The sequence below is a fragment of the Leuciscus leuciscus genome (assembly GCF_965113295.1).
Source record: "Leuciscus leuciscus genome assembly, contig: HAP1_SCAFFOLD_262, whole genome shotgun sequence".
NCBI classification, from domain to species: domain Eukaryota; kingdom Metazoa; phylum Chordata; class Actinopteri; order Cypriniformes; family Leuciscidae; genus Leuciscus; species Leuciscus leuciscus.
In genome coordinates, this window is record NW_028118458.1 from 28096 (window position 1) to 50313 (window position 22218).

The following is a 22218-nucleotide window of genomic DNA, read 5'->3' on the forward strand; positions in this document are numbered from 1 at the left end:
ACCTCTCTGGATTTGTGCACTGTTTGTCTTTCGGTCTGTCTCTCATTTCTGTCTGTGTCTCTTATCTCTGTCTGTCCATCTCTGTGTCTGTCCTTCTTTTTCTGTCTGCCCCTCGTTTCTGTGATGACCACTACACGTGTCACCGATTGTCAAGATGACAATTACATGGAGGGGAGACGGATGGCTCTTGAAATGAGCTTAGAACATGTTCTGACTGAAGCCAGGGTAGGTGTTTTTTAGGCGTTTATTTTTTTTTTTATTAATTTTCAGATGCAATGAAGTAGAGTGCCTACATTGGGTCCTAGTCCTATTCTATGTATTACCACATACAAAAAAATCCATTGTACCTTAATGGTTGAAGAAATATTTAGGCTATAATAATCACTCTTGTAGACTATTATATAAGCCTAGGTACCTCAGACTCATTCAGTCTGTGATTGTATCTAGCTGCTCTCAATTGTCAAACATTTTTATGAAAGGGGTATAGAGTTGGTTTTTACTTTTGAACTCCTTGGTCCAGCCAAACTGAATGCATTGATCAAGGATTCTTTCTTGAAATTGTTTTTCCACCTCAAAATATATAGGGTATAAAGTTTATGATAAGAGTTTTTTTTTTTTTCATATCCATTGCATCTTTTGTTAAAAATATATTTAACAGCCTAATCATGATTTTCACTTCAACCCCCAGAAAGAATCCGAGGAGCAGAGGCAAGTTCCCCCTCCGCCAATCCCAAAAAGGGTGTGTTTAGGGCGTGGCAAGCCAAGGGGGAGGCGTGGAGGGCGGCCCAAAGCCTCAGCTACCGGTAATAATAATAATAGTAATTGGTTACACATCATGTCAATAAATCAAGTTGTGTTGGTGGTCTAACTTGGTTTTATTTCTCTGTGTGCTCTGTTGTAGTTACACACAACCAGATCGGGAACTACCTGCTCACTGAAGATCTTCCTGCAGCCAGTCTTGATCCTCAAGTGGAATTTGGTAAAATATGGTCGAATACATTTGAATTATTTTTAGGTAATTTTCTGAGGCAGTTCTGAAAGCAGGGTTCACCCAAATCCTGGATTCATGTAAAATTCTGGCATAAAATGTTAAAACTCGAAAGCTTGCCAGACCTCCCGTGCCTAGTTAAGGCCTGCTAAGGCATGAATTGGCCTGTGGCGGTATCGGACGTGGCTTAGCGAAGGGTCAGTTGTACCCACATCAACTGCTTATAAATCATCAAAGCCACAAATTGTGTCCACAATGGCCTGAGTCCTATTATTGAACCACTTTTTTGGTAGTTTCAATCACACATTTAGTATTTTCAATTTTGTCCCAATGGAATTACGTCTCAATTTTCACGTTCATACAATTTACCCTGATACATGTTTCAAAGTATGCTGAATTTGGCCCTAGATTGTTGGAAAGTTGATTTGGAAAAGTTCTGAAATTTATGTTACTGAAAGCATTGGCAATATATTTACCCATTTTTATGAAATCATGGGTCTGCATAGAAATGGTCCTTTGTCAATTAAATTAATATTTGTCTTTGCAGAAAAAAACATGGAGAGCCTCTCTGCTATGTCGGACTCCCCTGAAATCCAGAGGGCATCATGATCATGGGCTTTCAGGCAGCAGCAAGCCTCACAAAGATGGAAGGAGGCAAGGCCATTCCGCCTTAAATGCCTCATCCAAACTCAGGATGTTGGCCAACCATTTTGTAGCCATTGCTGCAAGCCTGCAGTTGTTAGGTGAGATCTCATTAATGTTCTTTCATACTTTGTAGGTTTTTAGAGTGCATCACTAATTGATGTCTTCATGTTTCGGATAAACTGCACGTTTATGGTGGAGTCAGGGCTGTTTTAAAGAGTTGGTTCAATGACTATATTGGTTCATTTATTTCGTTCCTAGATGCAGAGAGTGTCTGCCAGACCAGTGGTTCTGTGAAACCTGCGATAGCAAGACTCACAGAAGATGGCCACTCCACGATAGGGAGTCAGTCCTTGAGGGCTTTTTTAAAGCTATTCCCCATCTAAATATTTTGTTAGAGGGGAGGGAGGATACAGCTCACACGACCAAGGTAGGTAATTGCAAAACTCTTTTGTACTCTTATGTAATAAATCTAGTAGGCTAATTTTGTGTTTATCTTTCCTTTGCTAGCTTGTATTTTGCCAACGGTGAGAGTGACTCAAAAATGTCCCTGTGAAGTCCCCAGCATAACTGTGTCACCTGGCAAAGCAGTCATTTTAATTTCCATCAATGGTAATATTTCTAAACTCTGATCTTTTTTGAATATTCAGCTGTTTCCCCCTTTTTTTGCCTTTGCTTTAAAATGAAAATAATAGTACTTTAACTAAAACGACAGAATACATCTTGTCATTATGATAAACCAAAAAATATATACTTATTTGAACTATGCTGGTGTGATTCTACTCAAGATGTAGCCCAAGTGTCTTAAGGTGTCCCAGCTGATTGTTTCTAAAAACTCAGGTATTCATGGGTTTGTTTTCTTATTACCCAAGGGCGTTATGACATGCACCAGCCATTGTTTGCATGCCAAACATGCCAGCAGCAGTGGGCTCCAGAGTTCATGGACCTCATAAACAGTGGATACTGGCCAGCTTCCACCAGCTCTTCCACTTTGTATTCCCTCAACCTTTTCAGCAGTGTGAGGGAACTAAAAGTCATCGCTCCGGCACTGTCCAGACAAGCCTTGGCAAAGCTGCTGGAGCACCGTACAAAGTGTGGTGGGCGGGTAAGTATTCACCATATTATAGAATTCTTTACCATATGTAGACATCTCCAAAGTAACATTTAATATAATGCATCTTTCAGTCAGGACCAGTGTGCGGGGACACGCTGCAGCGCAGCTTCCTCGAATTTTCATATTGTGCTTTTGAGGAAGACAGCATGTCCTGCGGTGCACCTTTCACCTGCCCTGCTTGCACCCCAGACATGCTGGCAATCTCTGTGGATGGCAACAGGAAGCTATACCGGTTTCTCCGAAGCGGAAGGTGATATTTTTTTCTTCCAGTATAGATTGATCTGGATTTTTTTATATTTAATATTCAGCATAGATTAATGTTCTGTTTGGTTTCTTCCTCAGCTCCGACTCTTCGTTTTTTGAAGGAGCATTTATTGCAGAAGACACATCTGTGTCAACATTTGTTGATGTCCTGCATAAAGCTGTGAAACAGGCAGGTTTCAAATTATTTCTTAATATAATTAGTATGCTTTTACAGCCCAGATTGTATTTGCATTGGTGAAAAAACTGCCCTCAGCTTCAAATTACAAGGAGTATATACAGTATGTTTATAGTGTGTTTCATTTACATCACAGCTACCTGGACAAGGCAGATGTGGGAGCTCCTCGTGGACAGCAGCGAAGGAGACTTCTAGGAGGACCTTCAAGTTGGACGAAGAGGGCATGGAGGTTGCGGTGTGTCGGCATGGTTTCCTCCTTAAAGCGCTCAATATGTTCAGAGGTGAGATTATAATAAATTGTTTGCTGTTAAATGTAACTTTGTATTGTTGTTGTTTGTATGCAGCTTATATACCCCTGCTTGGTTGAGTTTCCCATTATGATGTTCTCTTCAGAATGTACAATAATAATTTTTATATCCCTAGGTGAAATCTTTGCCTACCCCATGTATCTGCACAAGGAGTTGATGAGTTTAAAGCCAAGGTTTATCGCCATGGATGTAATGTGTAAATACTGGCCATATTTACACAAATCAGCAAACATCCTTCCTGATCTCCAGGGGCTAACATCAACCAGGCCTTTCCTAAGCGTCATGCACGCTACAGCACATTCCTCTAAGTGTGAGGTATGTTCAGTGTTTATTATGTTTAACTATCATCGGAAAATAAGTCCCTCTGCTGTGCGTCAGGGTCCGGTTCGCCTTGTCGTTACTTATTATCCGATATGATCGGCGGACATTACATTATCCCTTACATGCCTTCTTCTAGATTACATGGAGTGGCAAAAACCAAGAAGGAGCAGGGTCAACTGCAGGGGAGGAAGTTGAACAGGTGAACAGCTACCTCTCCCGCTGTGCCTTAACAACTAAATACATGTCGAAAGGAGGTAATTGTAGAATTTCTCTTCTAATGTAATTTTTTTTATTGCTTTATTGCATGATTTTCACTCAACATTTACTCTCAACAGCACGTGTGGCTATGCTTACAATCCATGCTATGGCCTGGAACTACAAAAAATTCACAACACTGCATCGGGCATTGTCTGCAAGATATGTGAAGGTGTGTTCTCTGTAAATGGTTTCAATTTGTGGTTATTGTGTAGCTTTGTGTAACTGTATTGTTTAACTGTCGAATTAGACTTGCCAGAGGCTTCAGGAGGAGACAGCAAGTCTAGCGGAGCTTAAAGAAAGCTTGGCTTGCACTGATGAAGCAGTGTGGGTGTCTGATGTGAGGAAATGGGCAGCTGGTGGTAAGTTTGAACCAATAACATGTTTCACTTTGTGCTTCCTCATTGGCGGCGATCATAGATCATGATATTTAAGCTGTCTACTGCTTACTATACTGCATGCCACTATCTCTGTAAGCCTGTGTTTTTGTGTTGTGTTTCCAGATACAACAGGTACTTCCCTAGAGCAGTCCATTGAGGGACGTTACCTTAACGTGAGGCAGCGGAAGCAGGCTCTATACCGCCAAAATGGTAGAATTACATTGTCTATAGATAATTCCTCACTGTATTTTTGGTCATTTTTTTATACCTTCTGCTTGTCTTTACAGATAGCGGCAAGTTCCGTCACCGCCTGCGGAGAAAAATTGCTGAGAGCAAGAGACTGCTGTTGAAAGACATAGAGACATATAACAGTCATGAGCCTGCCATGGCAATTGATCTAAATGAAGTGGAGCAGTCACTATCAGGAGACAACCCATCCCCAACATGGCCGTGGGAGGTTCATGGCAGCGGTAAGCAGAGTTTCCTGAGGCATCTGATTTATTTTGTAAAGATTCAAGTCAAAATTGTTATTTATACATTTTCTTTACTTCTGTTGTAGCACAAATCGAAGACAAGTTAAAAATGTTCAACAAAGCCATGCTGAAAATGAGACTGGAGGAGGAAAGGACAATACTTGTTCAGGAGATGGCCCAGCACTGCTCATGGTTGCAGAAGTTGCAGGCAACTCTTAAAAGAAAGACTTCAGAGGAAGGCAAGTTTCATCTTTGTAACCATACCAATCAAACAAGGAAGTAATGGTGTTAAGGACACCATACTTTAACTTTACCTAACAACAGACATATCTTACTAGAAAGCAGTTGAAAAACATTACACTGACCATCTAATTTTGATGAGTTATAACAAATATTATAAAGCAAGGTGGGTATGTGCCATCCAGAAACTTGCGCTCTGCAAGCGAACAACGTCTTGTGGTGCCATCTTAAAGAGGCTCAAAATCTCTTTCTCAGACCTTTACCATGACTTCCCTGCTGGTGGAATGATCTGCCTATCTCAACCAGAGCTGCTGAGTCCGTAGCCACTATTAAGAAACATCTGAAGATGCATCTTTTTCAAAAGCACTTGATCTAGTATACTAACATTACTCTTCTCTTCAAAAAATAAACCCAAAAACTTTTCTGTACTGCGTTAGATCAAACTGAGAAAGGTCATAGCACTTGCATATTGTTGTCCTACTGTGGGTTTAACTAAAAGCGTCTGCTAAATGAATGAATGTAAATGTATGTCATGGTAATTTGGATGTTTTTCACTTTTCACTTACAGACAAGCAAAACAAGGGCCTTTCCTGTCTCTGCAGAAGACGTCTATCTGAAGTTTCGGATACGTTGAAAGAGGTGCATCTTCAATACAAGGCTGTTTTGGGTCCTCGGGGCTCTGCTATAGAGCTGGAAGAGGAAAATGAAAGTGATTTCAGCAGTCCAGACACCAGTGAAAATGAAGAGGAGGAGTGCAGGTAATGATTATGTGAAAAGTGTCTTCTTTTTTTTTTAATACCCTTGATTTATGTAACCTGTCAAATTGAGTAAAGATAACATTAATACTACATTTGTTTTCCAGAGTTTGAATAGGGACATGTTTAATGTTTACTCTGTTTGTGTCTGTGTCTCTCAGGGAGGAGCTACCGGGCAGGTGTCTGTAATCGATTGATTGCAGCCTGGGCAGTGTGAGGGACTTTTATGGCTGCTATTCCGCTCCTGTATCACATTGTTTTCTTTTTGTTCGCCTTTTTGCCATATGACTGATTACGCCACACTTTTATTTCATACCATATCATTTATACTGATTATTGCTTATTTCTCATTTTTCATCTCATATATTTACTGTAATAAATCACTATTTTTTGTATCTTAATCCATGTGTGGTCTCCCATTTAATTTTGCCTGGGCAAAAAGGAGCCTGGTCAGGGTTACACTGTTGTTCCACTTTTCTGGACTTGTAAGGTTTATATATGAGCTAAGTAAAATCACACCTTACTCATTCACTGACAATAGCGCTTTCTAGAAATCAAAATTTTTCCAATCTTATGCTCTGCCTCCTGACAACACACAAGCAGCTGGAGGTCCCTGAATCAAAATATGTGCCACATGCTGACATTTCATAAATTAATGGGTGTAACACTTATATACTGTACAAGGTGTTACAAGTATATCCGGTACATCAAGCTTGCCACGGCTGGTAAGGTCAGTGAAATTGGGTTTATCTCAAAACACACCTCTTTTTATCATAATAATCAATCAAAATATGGATGTTTTAATGGTTTGTGTATGATTTCAGAACTTTTGTTGACCAACATGTCAAAAATATGCTCTCTGAACGGTTGTTGTTGAAGATATCTTGTGCATCAAAATTCCCACAGCACCTAAGATAAGCATAATTAGGTTTATTTCACCACAGCACACCTCTTTATATCATAATCAATCAAAAATATGGACGTTTTAATGGTTTATGTATGATTTCAGAACTTTTGTTGACCAATTGTCAAAAAAATTAATATATTTTTAAAACATACATCAAATGTACACTCACCTAAAGGATTATTAGGAACACCTGTTCAATTTCTCATTAATGCAATTATCTAATCAACCAATCACATGGCAGTTGCTTCAATGCATTTAGGGGTGTGGTCCTGGTCAAGACAATCTTCTGAACTCCAAACTGAATGTCAGAATGGGAAAGAAAGGTGATTTAAGCAATTTTGAGCGTGGCATGGTTGTTGGTGCCAGACGGACCGGTCTGAGTATTTCACAATCTGCTCAGTTACTGGGATTTTCACGCACAACCATTTCTAGGGTTTACAAAGAATGGTGTGAAAAGGGAAAAATAACCACTCGTTACAACCGAGGTATGCAGCAAAGCATTTGTGAAGCAACCTTGAGGCGGATGGGCTACAACAGCAGAAGACCCCACCGGGTACCACTCATCTCCACTACAAGAAAAAGAGGCTACAATTTGCACGAGCTCGCCAAAATTGGACAGTTGAAGACTGGAAAAATGTTGCCTGGTCTGATGAGTCTCGATTTCTGTTGAGACATTCAGATGGTAGAGTCAGAATTTGGCGTAAACAGAATGAGAACATGGATCCATCATGCCTTGTTACCACTGTGCAGGCTGGTGGTGGTGGTGTAATGGTGTGGGGGATGTTTTCTTGGCACACTTTAGGCCCCTTAGTGCCAATTGGGTATCGTTTAAATGCCACGGCCTACCTGAGCATTGTTTCTGACCATGTCCATCCCTTTATGACCACCATGTACCCATCCTCTGATGGCTACTTCCAGCAGGATAATGCACCATGTCACAAAGCTTGAATCATTTCAGATTGGTTTCTTGAACATGACAATGAGTTCACTGTACTAAAATGGCTCCCACAGTCACCAGATCTCAACCCAATAGAGCATCTTTGGGATGTGGTGGAACGGGAGCTTCGTGCCCTGAATGTGCATCCCACAAATGTTCATCAACTGCAAGATGCTATCTTATCAATATGGGCCAACATTTCTAAAGAATGCTTTCAGCACCTTGTTGAATCAATGACACGTAGAATTAAGGCAGTTCTGAAGGTGAAAGGGGGTCAAACACAGTATTAGTATGGTGTTTCTAATAATCCTTCCTTTAGGTGAGTGTATATGCAAATACAGAGCAGCACTAGAGGCATTAAATAATAATAATACATTTAATTTGTTTGATTGGGGAGACAAAGAAAATGTGCAGTGTTGGGGGTCCTTCAGGAGCATGGTAAATACTGCCATAGAGAGTACTGTTGCAGTAGTCCAGTCTGGAGGTGATGAGGGCATGGATGAGATTGATGCATTGGAGAATTAGTTCATCAATATAGAATATGGGGCTATGTATGCAGTATGATGCACCGAAGTAAGCAGGAGGATAGAACATGTCTTAATTCATATGAACTGACATGCACAGGCTTTTAGCATATGGGTTACAGTTTACATAGCCCCATATTGTAGATTGTGGAACCAACTTTACAGGTGGTACATTTTGGCCTATTTACCACTGAAGGACAGCTGATTCAACTACCAAAACCATATATTTTTCTAAAAGCCTATAGCTTGTGACAATGACTAACCCTAACCCTAACCCTAACCAGTTCTGTCAATGGTTGGAGAATTATTTAGTGAACTGGTTTGTCCCGAAAATTACTGTCCACATGCTGTCTGAGGATCCGAGTCTGAGCCCTTGACTTGCCAAAGCAGGTTAGCTATGAAACTGGATATATTTAGCAAAACATATACATCTGAATTTATTTTGCCAAAATTGCACATATCTTTATGTTTTATGGTCGTGATTATTGTTCATGACATACTCATGATATTGTACTGTATCTCTGCATATGATATGCCTGGTGTGTGTGTGTGGCAATAAAATTACATATGATATTTAACCAGATAGAAGGAAGCATCTGAGAAAATTTTACTGCCCCTGGACCCCAGGTTACCTCAGTAGAGCCCACCGAAGGTGTAAAAAATGGCACATTTAAAAGGGCTTGAATCCTTAAAACACTGTCAGATCTTTCTGAAATGTGTTATGCTTATTACTTAAGATATGGTTTACAATTTTATCGGTTATTGGTCCATCTCATGTGCAATTATGTTATATGAACCACATCATTCAATGACAAACGATTAAAAGTGTAATTATACAAAATATATCAAAAATGTGTACTTCTGACCCCTGTTGCTAGGCAACACCCTGTACAGCTTGGCTAAAGAACAATAAACAGGCTGCATGAAACTACAGAACTTTATAATATCACCCAATTACGCACTGAGTCATTGTTAGAAGGAAATAATTTTTATTGTTACTTATGCTATGGATTATCAATACATGAACATTCAATCAGAGGAAGAGTGTCCACTCCACACACATTGGGGGCACACCCGGAGTAGTGGGAATAATCTTTTTGACTGTAAACATCAAATAAACTCCGATCACAAACTGCACAACTACCTTTAACAATAAAACACTGTTAACGTACTAAATTTAAAAACTATTCCATATTTATTAATGTAATGCATACTAATTTCATTTACAGACATTGCTTCTTTTAATTAATTTGTACTTTGTTGAATGTTGTCTATTTGAAAGTGACAAAAGTATCTCAAAATTATTGTCTTCTCTATGCATATATGTATGAAAGTGACAAAAATATCTCAATATTTTGCAAAATTGAATTTAATATACATTTAATGGAAACTACAGGGATGCAAGCAGATGATAGGTGGACAGGTGTGTGGGGTTGTGTTTAGGCTTAACAGGCTGTTTGATTGGACAGCCGTGTGCTAAAAGCGGCATGAGGTAAAAGCGGCACCACCACCACCACCATTGTCCACTGGAGCATTCTTATCGTCTTGGGTCTTCTTTTTGGGTCCTTCTACAGTCTCACCACCACAATATAACAGGAGAGCCTAAAAATCAAATTGGAAAAACATAGATTTATGGCCAAAATGCCAGTCATTATTGGGAAATAAGTCCCTTCAGAATGAAGCAAGACCTGTTCGCCTTGTAGGGAGTTATTTTCAATATAATGACTGGCGTTCTACACATGATCCCTTACTTATTAAATTACTACAGTCATTCACAGACATATTGTGTGGCTGTGAAATGAAAGTGAAAGATGTACTTACCAAGGATCAACGACCAAACAGTGGAGAGGTACTTCTACAGAGAAGTGGGACACGAGAAAGACCGGCTTCTTCAGCTTGCTTCTGGTTGGGGGGAGACAAATATGTAATGCTCAGCTGACATTTTCCAGTGGGTGTACAGAAGTTGGTAAAGTAAAAAATTGAGGATGTCCAAAACAGTACAACACTTACTTATCTACCTTACCAAGGACCACTGATGGAACTGAAACCAAATAATGGAGTGGGACCACATCAGCCTATCAGGAGCAGTGACTGGTAAAACATCAGTAAAGGGACAGATGTAAGGTCATTTAAAACACCAAGAATATAAAGTTTCAGCTAAATCAATCACACACACAACCCCCCAAAACAATCACAAATTATCAAATATTGTAAATAATCACACTACATCACCTTCTATTGTATGAATGTTGGAAACTGCCAGGTTGGAAACGTGTTTGTGATGACCATTATGGATATTGCACATTCATTTTAAATAATTAACACTGTCATCAGTGAGGGAATTTTTTTTTTTTTTTTTTTTACAATAAATTGCATCTGACTTACAGCATGTCAGTTACTCAGCATAGAGAGAATGAAGAGTCCTGCTTCCATTTGTGCACACATTTTGCTCGGTTGAATAATTTACTAACCTCTTGATAAACCACATATCAAAAGAAGAACCTGTTTCTGTATGTTAGGCATTCTTGAATTATCCAGTTCTGAAATGGCAGAAAATGTTGAACATCTACCATCTTCAACTCAGGGCTTGTAAACAACACTTTATTTTGAATAGAAATATAACAAAATTACTATAAAAAAAGTTATTGAATATGGAATGTACAATAAAAATAAATAAAACTACATATATTACAAAATGAACAAAATTAAAAAACTTAAACAAATGACTCCTTGGGCTCCCAAGTAGGAGTCCACTGTTTCCCACTGAAAACAGAAGGGAAAGAATGACGTTACATGTGATATTTCAATTATTAGATTGGGAATGTTAACTTCAAACACATTTGCACATTCTTCAAAACAGGTCTAGGTAAAAGCGTTTGACTTCAAAACATGTGTAAGAGTGAGAGTGAAATAGAGAGTCAGAGCAATCTTATTTCTGTATTTGTCATATAGTAGATCACATACCATGCTTCACAAGGCTCCCAGTCAATAAGTAATTCTGTTTGGCCCTATGACAGGAACAACAATACATGCTTACAATTCTTTTGCATCAGGCTTTGGTAACAGCCACCATGTTTCCTGTTTCATGTTTTACCATGATATTTAAAGTATTTTAGTCAAGAGACTGTAGTATATACTTTATACAATATTTACATTATTTGACTATTTGCCATCTTTACTTCTGTGATTGACGGGTATTTTAACTTAACATCTTGACTTTATTTTGATGTAAATAGAACAAATAAAGAGTAGTATGGTGTTCAGTTATGCATGTCTTACCTTTCTCACTCTTTCTTTCAGAGCACTCCTAATTGGATAAATACCCAGGCCTGTGTGGTAGGAGCAATCTGAAGGCATCAAAACTCAGATTAGGAACACAACAACATCATTAACATATCCAGGTCAAGCATTCACATCAAAATGATCAAATATCAAGTCTGAATGCTAATGTATTAAGTCATTTAAACTTACTTTTTTGTTTTCTTTTGCTTTTATCCATTTCTGCCTCTGTGGGATAGAAAAATTTCATTTTGGAAAATGGGGGGGGGAAATCCCCCCTTAGGTGATTCTTATGGGGGGGATTTTTTATTTGAGGGGGGAGTTTAGACTTTTTTTTTATTACATTTATCTCGCCTAAATGTATGCTCACTCATTGCATTTTTACAATGGGGTAATTTTGTTCTTAAGAATTTACACAACACAAGGAAGCTTGATTTCAATCTTTGAATTAAATTGAAAAAAGTAGCACAAATAAATACAATAGAATAAAGATACCAATAAATAGAAATAAAGAGAAAAGTTTTTGCTTCGGTCTAACACTAGTATTCAGAAATACTACAGAGACTGAATAAAGTAATCAAATGTAAAATAACACTGGGTAGTATTTTAGTCCTGACTAAATTAAATACAAAGGCTATTAATCCTGATTCCTTAAAATGAAAGCTATGTTTTGTTGTTTTGACAACCAAATGAATGACAGACACATACGGCTGCTGTCCCTTTAAGAGCTAGTGCACGGATCCTGTGTTCATTATACGGTCACGTGCGATTTATGCTTATTTAAGACATAACAGACTGTGTTTACAGGATACTCACCAAGACCGAAAATGACATAATTTTTGCATGTTTTTGACTGTTAAAGCGATATAATCCACGAAAAATAACTTTTGTTACCCACGAGCTGTGTGTGAGGCGGCTTTACTCTATGTGTGTGTGCGCAGAGAAAAGCATCTCGGACAGCGCGCACGTACCGAATAGTTTAAAATCGCGTGAATGCATAAACTGGTAAGACTTAAAAAGACGTGCAAAAGGTAAACTTTAGTTACTCATGATGCAATGCTGGCCCGATTCCCGAAACGTGAGAGTGTATTATCTCCGCTTGCAGCGCTTAACGAGCTGATAGAAGACACAGCACCGCTGAATCACTCGCGCTGTTTGTGAAATTGCGTCTCGCAGACAGTTTTAAAATTACTGATTTGATTTTATAATCTGTGTGGATTCATTTACTAATACAACCTACAGGCTAAAGTGCATCAATGTTTGCGGGAATTTCCCGCATTATAAGTGGGAGACCTGCGGGAATTATTAAAATTATGCGCTATACCCGCAATCCCGCGCCGAAATTCAAGCCCTGTTATGTGTGCAATAAACTCCATTGTAACAACTGACATCATTAGCTTAGCTTGGCCAAATCCCAGGAGGAGTACTTGGGCCAATCTAAGCTAATGATTTCAGTTGGAGACAACTAGCCTTTAGCTTACATGCTAGTCGGCCCCTCCGACTTCAATTGAATTAGGCTAATAGGGGGATATGTTGAACTGGGATGTTGCATGCAAATACAAAAAAATTATATGTCCCTGCCTAATCTAACTCTCTGGTAGACAGCAAGTGAGCGAATTAACTAAAACACAGTGGAATGTTGCTTTAAGAGCTTTGTAGTTAGCTGTAAGAGTTACCTTTTTTAGGTAGATGTATTTCACCTGCCTTCTCCACAAGGCCTTCTGCCTCCACAGCAAGGCTTTCCAGCCCCACCTTCTCCAAAAGGCCTGCCGTCACCACAGCGGGGCCTTCCAGCGCCGCCTCCTCCACGAGGCCTTCCGGACCCGCCTCCTCCACGAGGCCTTCCGGCCCCGCCTCCTCCACGAGGCCTTCCGGACCCGCCTCCTCCACGAGGCCTTCCAGCCCCGCCTCCTCCACGAGGCCTTCCGGACCCTCCTCCTCCACGAGGCCTTCCGGCCCCGCCTCCTCCACGAGGATTTCTGGCCCCGCCTCTCCTGAGGTGCCCTGCTCGTCACAGGGGGTGAGGGTTAGGGTGAGGACAGTGTCCTCACTCGCCTTCCAACCTGTTCAAATTTGATTAGAAAAAAAAGTAGGAATGAGGCTGAAATATAATGTATTATAAAAATTCAAACAGGCATATTATTTGACATTCCCACACAAAATAATTTTAAGACTATATTTCTTATCTTGTATGCATTTACATATTTCTGAAACACAGGCAAAAAATGGGCTATAGGCTATTTTTCACACTGGATGCAAGTTTACATGAGCTAAAGGCAAAACAATGGGGAAAACAGGGAAACTTGGTGCAACATACACCGAACTGCCATCTAAAGAAAACCCAACTATGTTTTACCAAATTTTCAGACTAGCCTACACTTGGTAACCTATATTAACAGGGCTATGTATTGAACATGGCTGGAATTATAACCTTAAAACATCAGAGTATTGTTTATTTATTTATTTTTCGACTTAGTTTCTCCACAACAAAAAGTAGTTCTACCTTCAGTGGACAGTGTCTTGTTTGCCACGATTGTCTTGCCATGTAACCAACATTCCACAACGTTGAAATGTAATAAGGTTGTCATTTGTTTTATAAAATATAAATATTTGATAAGTGCTGAAAAAATAGGGAAGGATTGACAATCAACTGTACACTGTATGGCGACTGAAAAAAATATACTGTACATCTCACCTGCACAAACCAACTCATAAAATGCTGACATTTTGCTGAGGTGTTGTGTAGCCAGCGGGTCCAGCTCACATCTTGGGGTGAGGGAAGTTATTTTAGGTTTCTTCCCATTGCCTTCCTTCTGAAGGAGGAGGAGTGGCTTGTAGCCCATTGCATGTAGCTTCTCAAGCTGCAAAGACATTTATTTGTAAAGGATAAAAAATGTATGTTATCAAAAAACCTGAGTGTAAATTCAGTTTGAGGCAAGACTTGAAATTTGTTCAAAGACCAAACATTGACAAAAAACTGCACATTATTACATGTCATATTATACTAAGTTCCTCTGATCATATTGACATAATTCAAATGCACTTATGACCAGCAAAAGCAAAATTACTGAGCTTTGTTCTTTACTTTGGTGAACCTATTCATACTGTATGTTTTTTTTAAGGTTAAGTGCTCACGAAATAAATGAATTTTCGGTTATCGTTTGAATGTTTTCAGGGATTCTGCATTCTGGATGACGGTGGGGAGATCATTCCACCAGCATGGAACCGTGAATGAGAATGTTCTGGAGAGTGATTTTTTTGGCAAAGGTTACTTAGTTCATTAATGCCTTTCAAGTTAACAGTCAGTGACCTTAATGGTTAAATCTGCTGGCCTGTTCCCAAAAGCCATAACCAATTTGAACTCACACAGGCACTGACTCCACACTCACCCCCCGAACCCTTATACCTTTCTTCTACCCACCTACTGTGCAATATTTAACATTTAATACTTTTGATAACACTGATATTCTGTGCAATTTCATTACAGGGCTGCCAACTCTCACGCATTGAGCGTGAGACTCACGCAATTGACACTTTTCACACGCTCTCACGCCACACATCCATTTTCTCACGCACAGAAAAATTGCGGAGCAAAGAGGTACTTTTAATATTAAACTAATTATCAGCTCTTAGATTCCGTCAATTTTATTACGAAATTCAGACAAAAAATACGTTTGGCGTTTGTAAATGTGACGTGACAGATCGCTGAGCGCCTCAGTTCAAGTGCACGTGAACCGATCAGCTGTTACTTTTTTATTTAAAGATGCAGTACAACTTACCGAAAGTATACATAATATCGACCAATTAGTGTTTTTCAACCACGGAAAGAGGTCAATATATAATAGCAGGAGAACAATTATGTCACATAATGTTACATTTACCTCAGGAAAGCCATTTAATGACCATAGCATGTTAATTGAATAGAAAAAATAGCTAGAGAGGAGATTTTGCTGAGCACTATATTACATATTTATTATATTTTTACTTATGTCATTAAATAATTGTTATTATAACAAAAACTGAATTATATTTAATTTCATTTGTTATTTTTAACCTTTAATAATACCAGCAGATTGGGCCCTCTATGTTTACAGCATTAGGTGAGATTATTTTTTTAAATAAAATTTAAAATAAACATGTATCCAAAGTAGTCAATATTGAATCAAAATCGGAATCAAATCACAAGAATGGAATTGAAATCTTGAAATTTTTGTCAAGCAATAATAAAAACTGTATCCTACCAGTCATTGTACAATGTAAACATTGTAACATGTTGTCACTAAACTTCATAAAATTCTATTTAGTTACCAAATGTTTTGACAATCAATTGTGATGCAATATTTGTTTTTACATAACCCCCCCCCCAACAAAAATCTCACTCCAAGCTAAACTCAAAAGTTGGCAGCCCTGTCATTACTGTTCAATATTTAATACTTAATATTTAATACTTCTGATACAATCAAAATCACACAGTATACAAACCATATTTATCTTTCTATTTTAATGTATATAGCTTATTAGAACTGTGCACCTTTTTCAATAAAGATTTACCTGGCCCGCAACTTGGACCCAGTTTTTAATTTTGGACCACCGTGTATTTGAGTTTAACACGCCTGCACTAGGCTTTAACTGTGTGAAAGAGAACCTTAAAGTTGCATTTTGTGTTTAAAATGTTTAGAGGTCGGTAAACCCTATATTTCAGAAGTCTGGCTTAAAACGCTCTTTTCAAAAATAAAAATAAAAGAATTTGAAAAATATATTATGATCTTCTGTCAAAAATGTCACTCAATCAGGACTGGTAAATGTGGCGACCCTATTAAAAAAGGTAGTGTTAATTGTACACACCAAAATGATGGCTTCGTCCCGCATGGCTGCCTCATTGTGGTTTTTTTTAAGATTGGCAAGCCACTCCCCCTTCTTCATATCAAGGGCCTGCAGCCTCTTCATCAAACGAGCCTTCTTGGGCTGCTCTGCCCCACAGGCCTTACAAACCTTAGTGGCACAGGGCATGACCTGGGGGCAGTTGGGGCATTTCTTTTGATTAGAAACCATATTGTCTGAGGAAAAAAAGAAAGAAAAAAGAGAAAGTTATTTATGTATAATATAGGCATAAATACCGATAGAAACATTCTGAATTAATATCACACTATGATTTAAAATCACACTATGCAAGGGATGCTATATGCTTTCTTAATTTCAATGGTCAAATTGTCTTAACCAGTCATTCTTCTGAGTTTTGAACTTTGTTCGTGATGACATTGTGATAAGGGTAAACATTTATCTGATTTTTAACTGCCATTTACACAATAATACAGTGTGTGTCAATTAATGAATACAATGATGACATCTAAATAAATGTTGATAGATGTAGCGTTATAGTTTTAAAAATCCTATCAATAAACAGCAAAGCAATCCAGCTTCGAAATAATAACCGAAAAAGACCGAAATAATAATACATAATAAATATATAAACCGTGATAAGATCTCGTGAATAAATGTTGATTAAACAGCTTCTGTGCTCCAGCCCGATTGGCAGAAAGAATCGTGCTACGAAAGATGCATCCAATTGAAATGCATTAGTTTAAAAAACGTGCTGAAATTACGAAAATAACGGCAGAAAGAATCGTGCTGTTCCAATTGAAAATAACGGCAGAAAGAATCGTGCTGGATGCACGAAAGATTCATCCAATTGAAATGCATTAGTTTAAAAAACGTGCTGGAGTTACGAAAATAACGAAATAAACGTGTCCCTGCCACGAATAAATAGATTAAATTACGTGACCACTTCACGAACTGCCGTGAGACTGGGTTGCAACCTGCTGGAGAATAAAAAGACCAAAAAAAGGTTAGCGGCACATATCACAATTCATGTTGCCTAAATTCAGATTAACTGTTCAGCTGTACAAATTACACATTTCTTTTCTTTTTTCAGGAAACTTAAAGGCATCAAAGTCATTATATAAAAGTACACGAGACGAACAGGTATTCATCTTTAGACTTCTGAAAAGTTGTTTATATTTGTTAAATTCAATTATTTTTGTTTGGTTAGCAACTTTAAATATTAAGTACACTTGATATATAAAGTTAAAGTATTTAATGACCTGGCCTGTTAAACTGATTAAGTCTTACAAACCTTTTTCTGGTAACTTACACTTATCTCTATTGTTTCAGGGGAATGAAGCCGATGAAATTACATTCGTACATTCGTTCATTACAGTTCATGGCTCGACTAGTCGAGACTGTTCTCTTTCATCATCTCGTTTCGAGATCCACCTATGGGAAGGGCATCCGTACCTGACCTCTGCAGAAGCATCCAATTGCACCAAGTCTGGCTAGACAGACAGAAGCGCGCAGCCAATGCCAGGTAAGGCCACACCCCCTTACCTAAGGCATATAGCTGTCAGGCGCGCTGCTATTCCTCAGTTGACATTCGCTTCTCGCGATCTCTGCACTGACACAGTTCGGTTGGATTAACGTTACGCTGCTCACTTTCGAGTCTTCAGGAGGACATATCGCCAGATCAGCCTCCGCCAGACGTGAGTGACAGTCGTTTCTTCAGCCTATCCGCTGTGTTTTTTGCATCCGGAGCCGCCCGCGCTCTCGCTTTCCTTCACCTGCTCCTCCTTACATGGCTGCCCGCCACGGATTTTTCCGAGTTCTTCACCGCTAGCCCACCCATGGCTATGTGACCGTCTAAACAGCCGCTTCTCCGGGGAACAGCCTATCACGACGAGCTTGCCCGGCCGCGTGTGGTGCTCTAATAATCGCCGCTAAGGACCCTCTCGTTCTGCGCTGTTTGCTTGAGCTTAACACGCTCAAGAAGCTTTGGAGAACCCGGAGAATTGCGGTCATTGTAATTACATGTAGCTTTTTACTAAGCCGGCTTTTAGTTGCACGACCCAGCGCGCCGTGCTCGGCCTTTCTGACTCGGATGGGGGACACGGTGATGATGACGCACTACCGGGGGACTCCCGGAGCGCCACCTCTCTAAATATTTGAGCTGACATCAGCCCAATCCGCATTCCCTGAAGAGGACATCTTCGCGGGAAAACCTCACTCTCGTTGACGAACTGGCCGGTTCCGGCGACGGGGATGACGCGGTCCTTTTAGCGTTCCCTAGGCTAGCGCTCACGCGGCTTTGCCTCTGTCCATCCTCCTGGAAGTTTGTGAGCGAGCGGCCGTTCGTCTCAACATTGTGTGGCCAGCTCCACAGAGCGCCACCGACCAGGATAGGAATATTTATGACGGGTAAGCGCTGAGACCACCGCCCAGTCTGAGGAAACAACTCTTAAAACTGGAGCGTCCCGCTAGACTGTTAACACGGTCTCACGGGCCTTGATGTGTTACGATTACGTGTTGAGGCTTTCAATTTATGCCTTCCTAGGAAGGCGGCCCCGAACGCAAGCGGCCTGCCTGTTGTTCGACCGTTGGGTGTATCGAGCCCGCGTTCACGGGCCACGAGGACGTTTAGTGGACGTTGTGTGTGTGTACCCCCCCCCCCCCCCAAGCGGGGCTGTCGTGAGGAAAAGTACGTAGCAGTGTTACCACACTGCACGCACTTGGTTCCCCTCACCCAGTTATTAAAGGCTTCGGCCCCAGTGTTTCCCAACACAAAACACACACATTACTAAACAACACATTTAACAAACGAATCAAATGAATTCGTGCAGATTTATATATCTGCCAACATAGAGAGCAAATCTCTCTGATCCCATGCATGTCGCCCTGAGTCCGTCCACAAGAGGGCTCCATTGCCTCACAAATCAACTAGCTGGGCTCACACAGCTCAGTTGCGGCTGCCCAGCCATGTGTTTTTAGTGGACGTTGTGTGTGGAAGGCTTCGGCCCCTGTGTTCCCCAACACAAAACACACACATAACTAAATAACACTTTAAAACAAACGAATTAAATAAATCCGTTACAGAGAGAGTATCTCTCTCCGGGGATATTATTTTTCTGCCTGCAGTGTGTTTTTAGTGGACGTTGTGTGTGGAAGGCTTCGGCCCCTGTGTTCCCCAACACAAAACACACACATAACTAAATAACACTTTAAAACATACAAATTAAATAAATCCGTTACAGAGAGAATTTCTCTCTCCGCGGATATTATTTTTCTGCCTGCACTTAAGACTGCCCAGTTCATGTGTTCAGGAGATATGTGTGTTTTCCGCCCACTTTCAGGCCTTGTGAGGGAAAGTTTAGCACAGTGGACACCACACTATGTTCCCCTCACTCTGTCAATAAAGGCTCCGGCCCCAGTGTTTGCCCAACACAAAACACACAAAGTTACGAATCAAATGAATTCGTTTTGGAGAGAAGACCTCTCTCCGCAGAGAAAACTTCTCACTGCAGAGGGAGGAAATCCCTCCGAACCCCTGCATGTCGCCTCTAGTGTGCCCACTAGATGGCGCCTTTGCATCACGAATGAACCAGCTGGGCCCATACACCCCCGCTCCGGCCCGAGCGGGGGCGCTCTCGAGTCACGAAGCGGCTTGGCAAGCCATTTCAGCGCCCGAGTGGGTTTTGCGTACCGTAACCTAGGGTTACAGGCTGCAGTTTGCAATAAAACCTCCACTTTTCAACGGCGTTCTCTCTTCTCACACAGAAGAAAATGCCTCACACATTCTGAAAGAAGAAATTTCCTCCCTCCTAAACAAGGGAGCGATTCAGATGGTGCCACCCAATCTTATAAACCATGGTTTTTATTCCTGGTATTTTTATGTTTCCAAAAGGCGTGGTGCCCCCCGCCCTATATGGACCTTCGAATGTTGAACAAACATTTGAGGAAATACAATTTCAGAATGTGACACAAGGCTCTCTAGTGCCATAAAGCAGAACGACTGGTTCACATCAGTCGATCTGAAAGATGCTTTCTTTCACATAAGTATCTACCCTCCACACAGGAAATATCTTCGTCTCGCCTACCAAGGCATTTGTTACAAATTCACAGTTCTTCCGTTCGGGCGAAATTTGAGTCCCCGAACTTTCTGTCTGTGTGCGGAGGCGGGCGTGGCGCCCCTGAGACTATCAGGGCTGAGAATTCTGAATTACATATACGATTGGTTCATCATAGCCAAATCGAAGGAGAAGGTGTCGCTGGACACCGGCCGGGTGCTCGCGTACATCACATCCCTCGTGTTCAAGGTGAATGCGAGCAAAAACAATCTGACTCCCAGTCAGAATGTCTTTTTCCTGGGCTTGGAATTGAACTCAGTCTCCTTGCGAGCGCGTCTCTCTCAAGAGCGCGTTCGCTCTCTGATGAACTGTCTGTCTCAGTTCAGAGAAGGGGCGAGAGTACAATATCGCACATGCCTCAGGCTGCAGGGTCTCATGGCTTCATCTATCCAAGTTGTGCCGTTGGGTCTCCTGAGAATGAGAGCGTTCACGAAATGGGTTTTGTCACTACATTTCAGCCCGATTCGCGATCTCTGCCGCTCGGTAACAGTGACGCGCGCCTGCTCGGCGGCCCTGCGCCATTGGGAGAGCGAGAACTTTACGCTCGGGGAACCCCCTTGGGACGGTTACGATGCGGAAAGTTGTGACGACAGATGCGTCCTTAACAGGCTGGGGAACCACCCAGGAAGGCAGAATGGTGAACGGTCTGTGGCTGAGCAGACTACGTTCAGCGCACATTAACTATTTAGAGCTTTTACCATTTGGAAAGCTCTGAATCATTTTCTGCCTCGCCTGCAGGGACATCCCGTTCTAGTACGGTGCGATAATACCACGGCAGTGGCTTATATCAACCGTCAGGGCGGCATGCGCTCGTCGAAACTCCACGCTCTAGCTTACAGGCTGTTGGTGTGGAGCAGACGGGTTTTTCTGTCATTACGCGTGACTCATGTTCGAGCATTCTGAACAGAGGCGCGGATCTGCTATCGAGGGGAAACCCAATCTAAGGGGATTGGCGTCTTCACCCGCAGATAGTGGAGATGTTATGGATGAGATTTAGACAGGCAGCCGTAGATCTTTTCGCCTCGCGCGAAAACCACCATTGTCCTATGTTCTTCTCGACTAAAGGACGTGGACACGCCCCTCAGGGCAGACGCACTGGCCCACCCATGGCCCAAAGTGCTGCTGTATGCTTTTCCTCCCCTGTGCCTGATATTTTCACACTGGCCAGGGTGAGAGAGCACGGCCTGTCTCTCATTCTGATAGCACCCAGGTGGCTCAAAGCCCCGTGGCTGGCAGAGATAATCCCTCTGTTGTACGCCGAGCCATGGCGCCTCCCCCATCGCACGGACATACTGTCCCAAGCCAACGGGGAGATTTACCACCCTCACCCGGACAGGGTGACTCTCTGGGCCTGGCCTTTGAGAGGACGAACCTAAATGCACTGGGGCTCCCGCCGCGTGTAATCGCCACCACTCAGAATGCCAGGGCCGTTTCCACACGATCCCTATATGGCTGGAAGTGGCAAGTGTTCGAAGGGTGGTGTGATGGGCGTGGTCTCACATCTTATCAGTGCTCGGTGCCTGATATTTTGTGTTTCCTGCAAGACCTCATGGAAAGAGGCAGGTCCTTTTCCACCATTAAGGTCTACCTGGCTGCGTTTTCAGCCTGTCATGTGGGTTTTGAGGGCTCCACCGTCAGGCAGCACCCTCTAACCCGCAGTTTTATGAAGGGTGCTCGCCGCTCTTTGCCGGTCATCAGGAGA

The 22218-nt window shown here is 41.2% G+C and overlaps 2 protein-coding genes and 2 long non-coding RNA genes across 4 annotated transcripts; 2 read left to right on the plus strand and 2 right to left on the minus strand.

The window, feature by feature from the left end:
- Positions 1-2033: 2033 nt before the first annotated feature.
- Positions 2034-4095, plus strand: LOC309491452 (uncharacterized protein; the record flags this gene model as incomplete). The annotated part of the gene is made up of 8 exons (XM_082190511.1): positions 2034-2060; positions 2141-2242; positions 2503-2735; positions 2816-2994; positions 3087-3177; positions 3320-3464; positions 3607-3806; positions 3949-4095. The coding sequence occupies exons 3-8, from the start codon at positions 2514-2516 to the stop codon at positions 4093-4095; spliced, it is 984 nt and encodes a 327-aa protein (XP_082046637.1). The 5' UTR covers positions 2034-2060; positions 2141-2242; positions 2503-2513.
- A 73-nt stretch (positions 4096-4168) lies between these two features.
- LOC309491450 (uncharacterized protein) lies at positions 4169-6309 on the plus strand. Its single transcript, XM_082190510.1, has 7 exons — positions 4169-4239; positions 4318-4429; positions 4571-4657; positions 4735-4917; positions 5007-5159; positions 5729-5918; positions 6077-6309. The coding sequence occupies exons 1-7, from the start codon at positions 4177-4179 to the stop codon at positions 6102-6104; spliced, it is 816 nt and encodes a 271-aa protein (XP_082046636.1). The 5' UTR covers positions 4169-4176; the 3' UTR covers positions 6105-6309.
- A 3398-nt stretch (positions 6310-9707) lies between these two features.
- Positions 9708-10583, minus strand: LOC309491451. The gene is made up of 3 exons (XR_014203128.1): positions 10294-10583; positions 10105-10185; positions 9708-9885 (listed from the first exon to the last, which is right to left on the minus strand). It is a non-coding gene; the product is annotated as an uncharacterized lncRNA (long non-coding RNA).
- A 1298-nt stretch (positions 10584-11881) lies between these two features.
- Positions 11882-12825, minus strand: LOC309491453. Its single transcript, XR_014203129.1, has 2 exons — positions 12676-12825; positions 11882-12290 (listed from the first exon to the last, which is right to left on the minus strand). It is a non-coding gene; the product is annotated as an uncharacterized lncRNA (long non-coding RNA).
- Positions 12826-22218: the final 9393 nt, after the last annotated feature.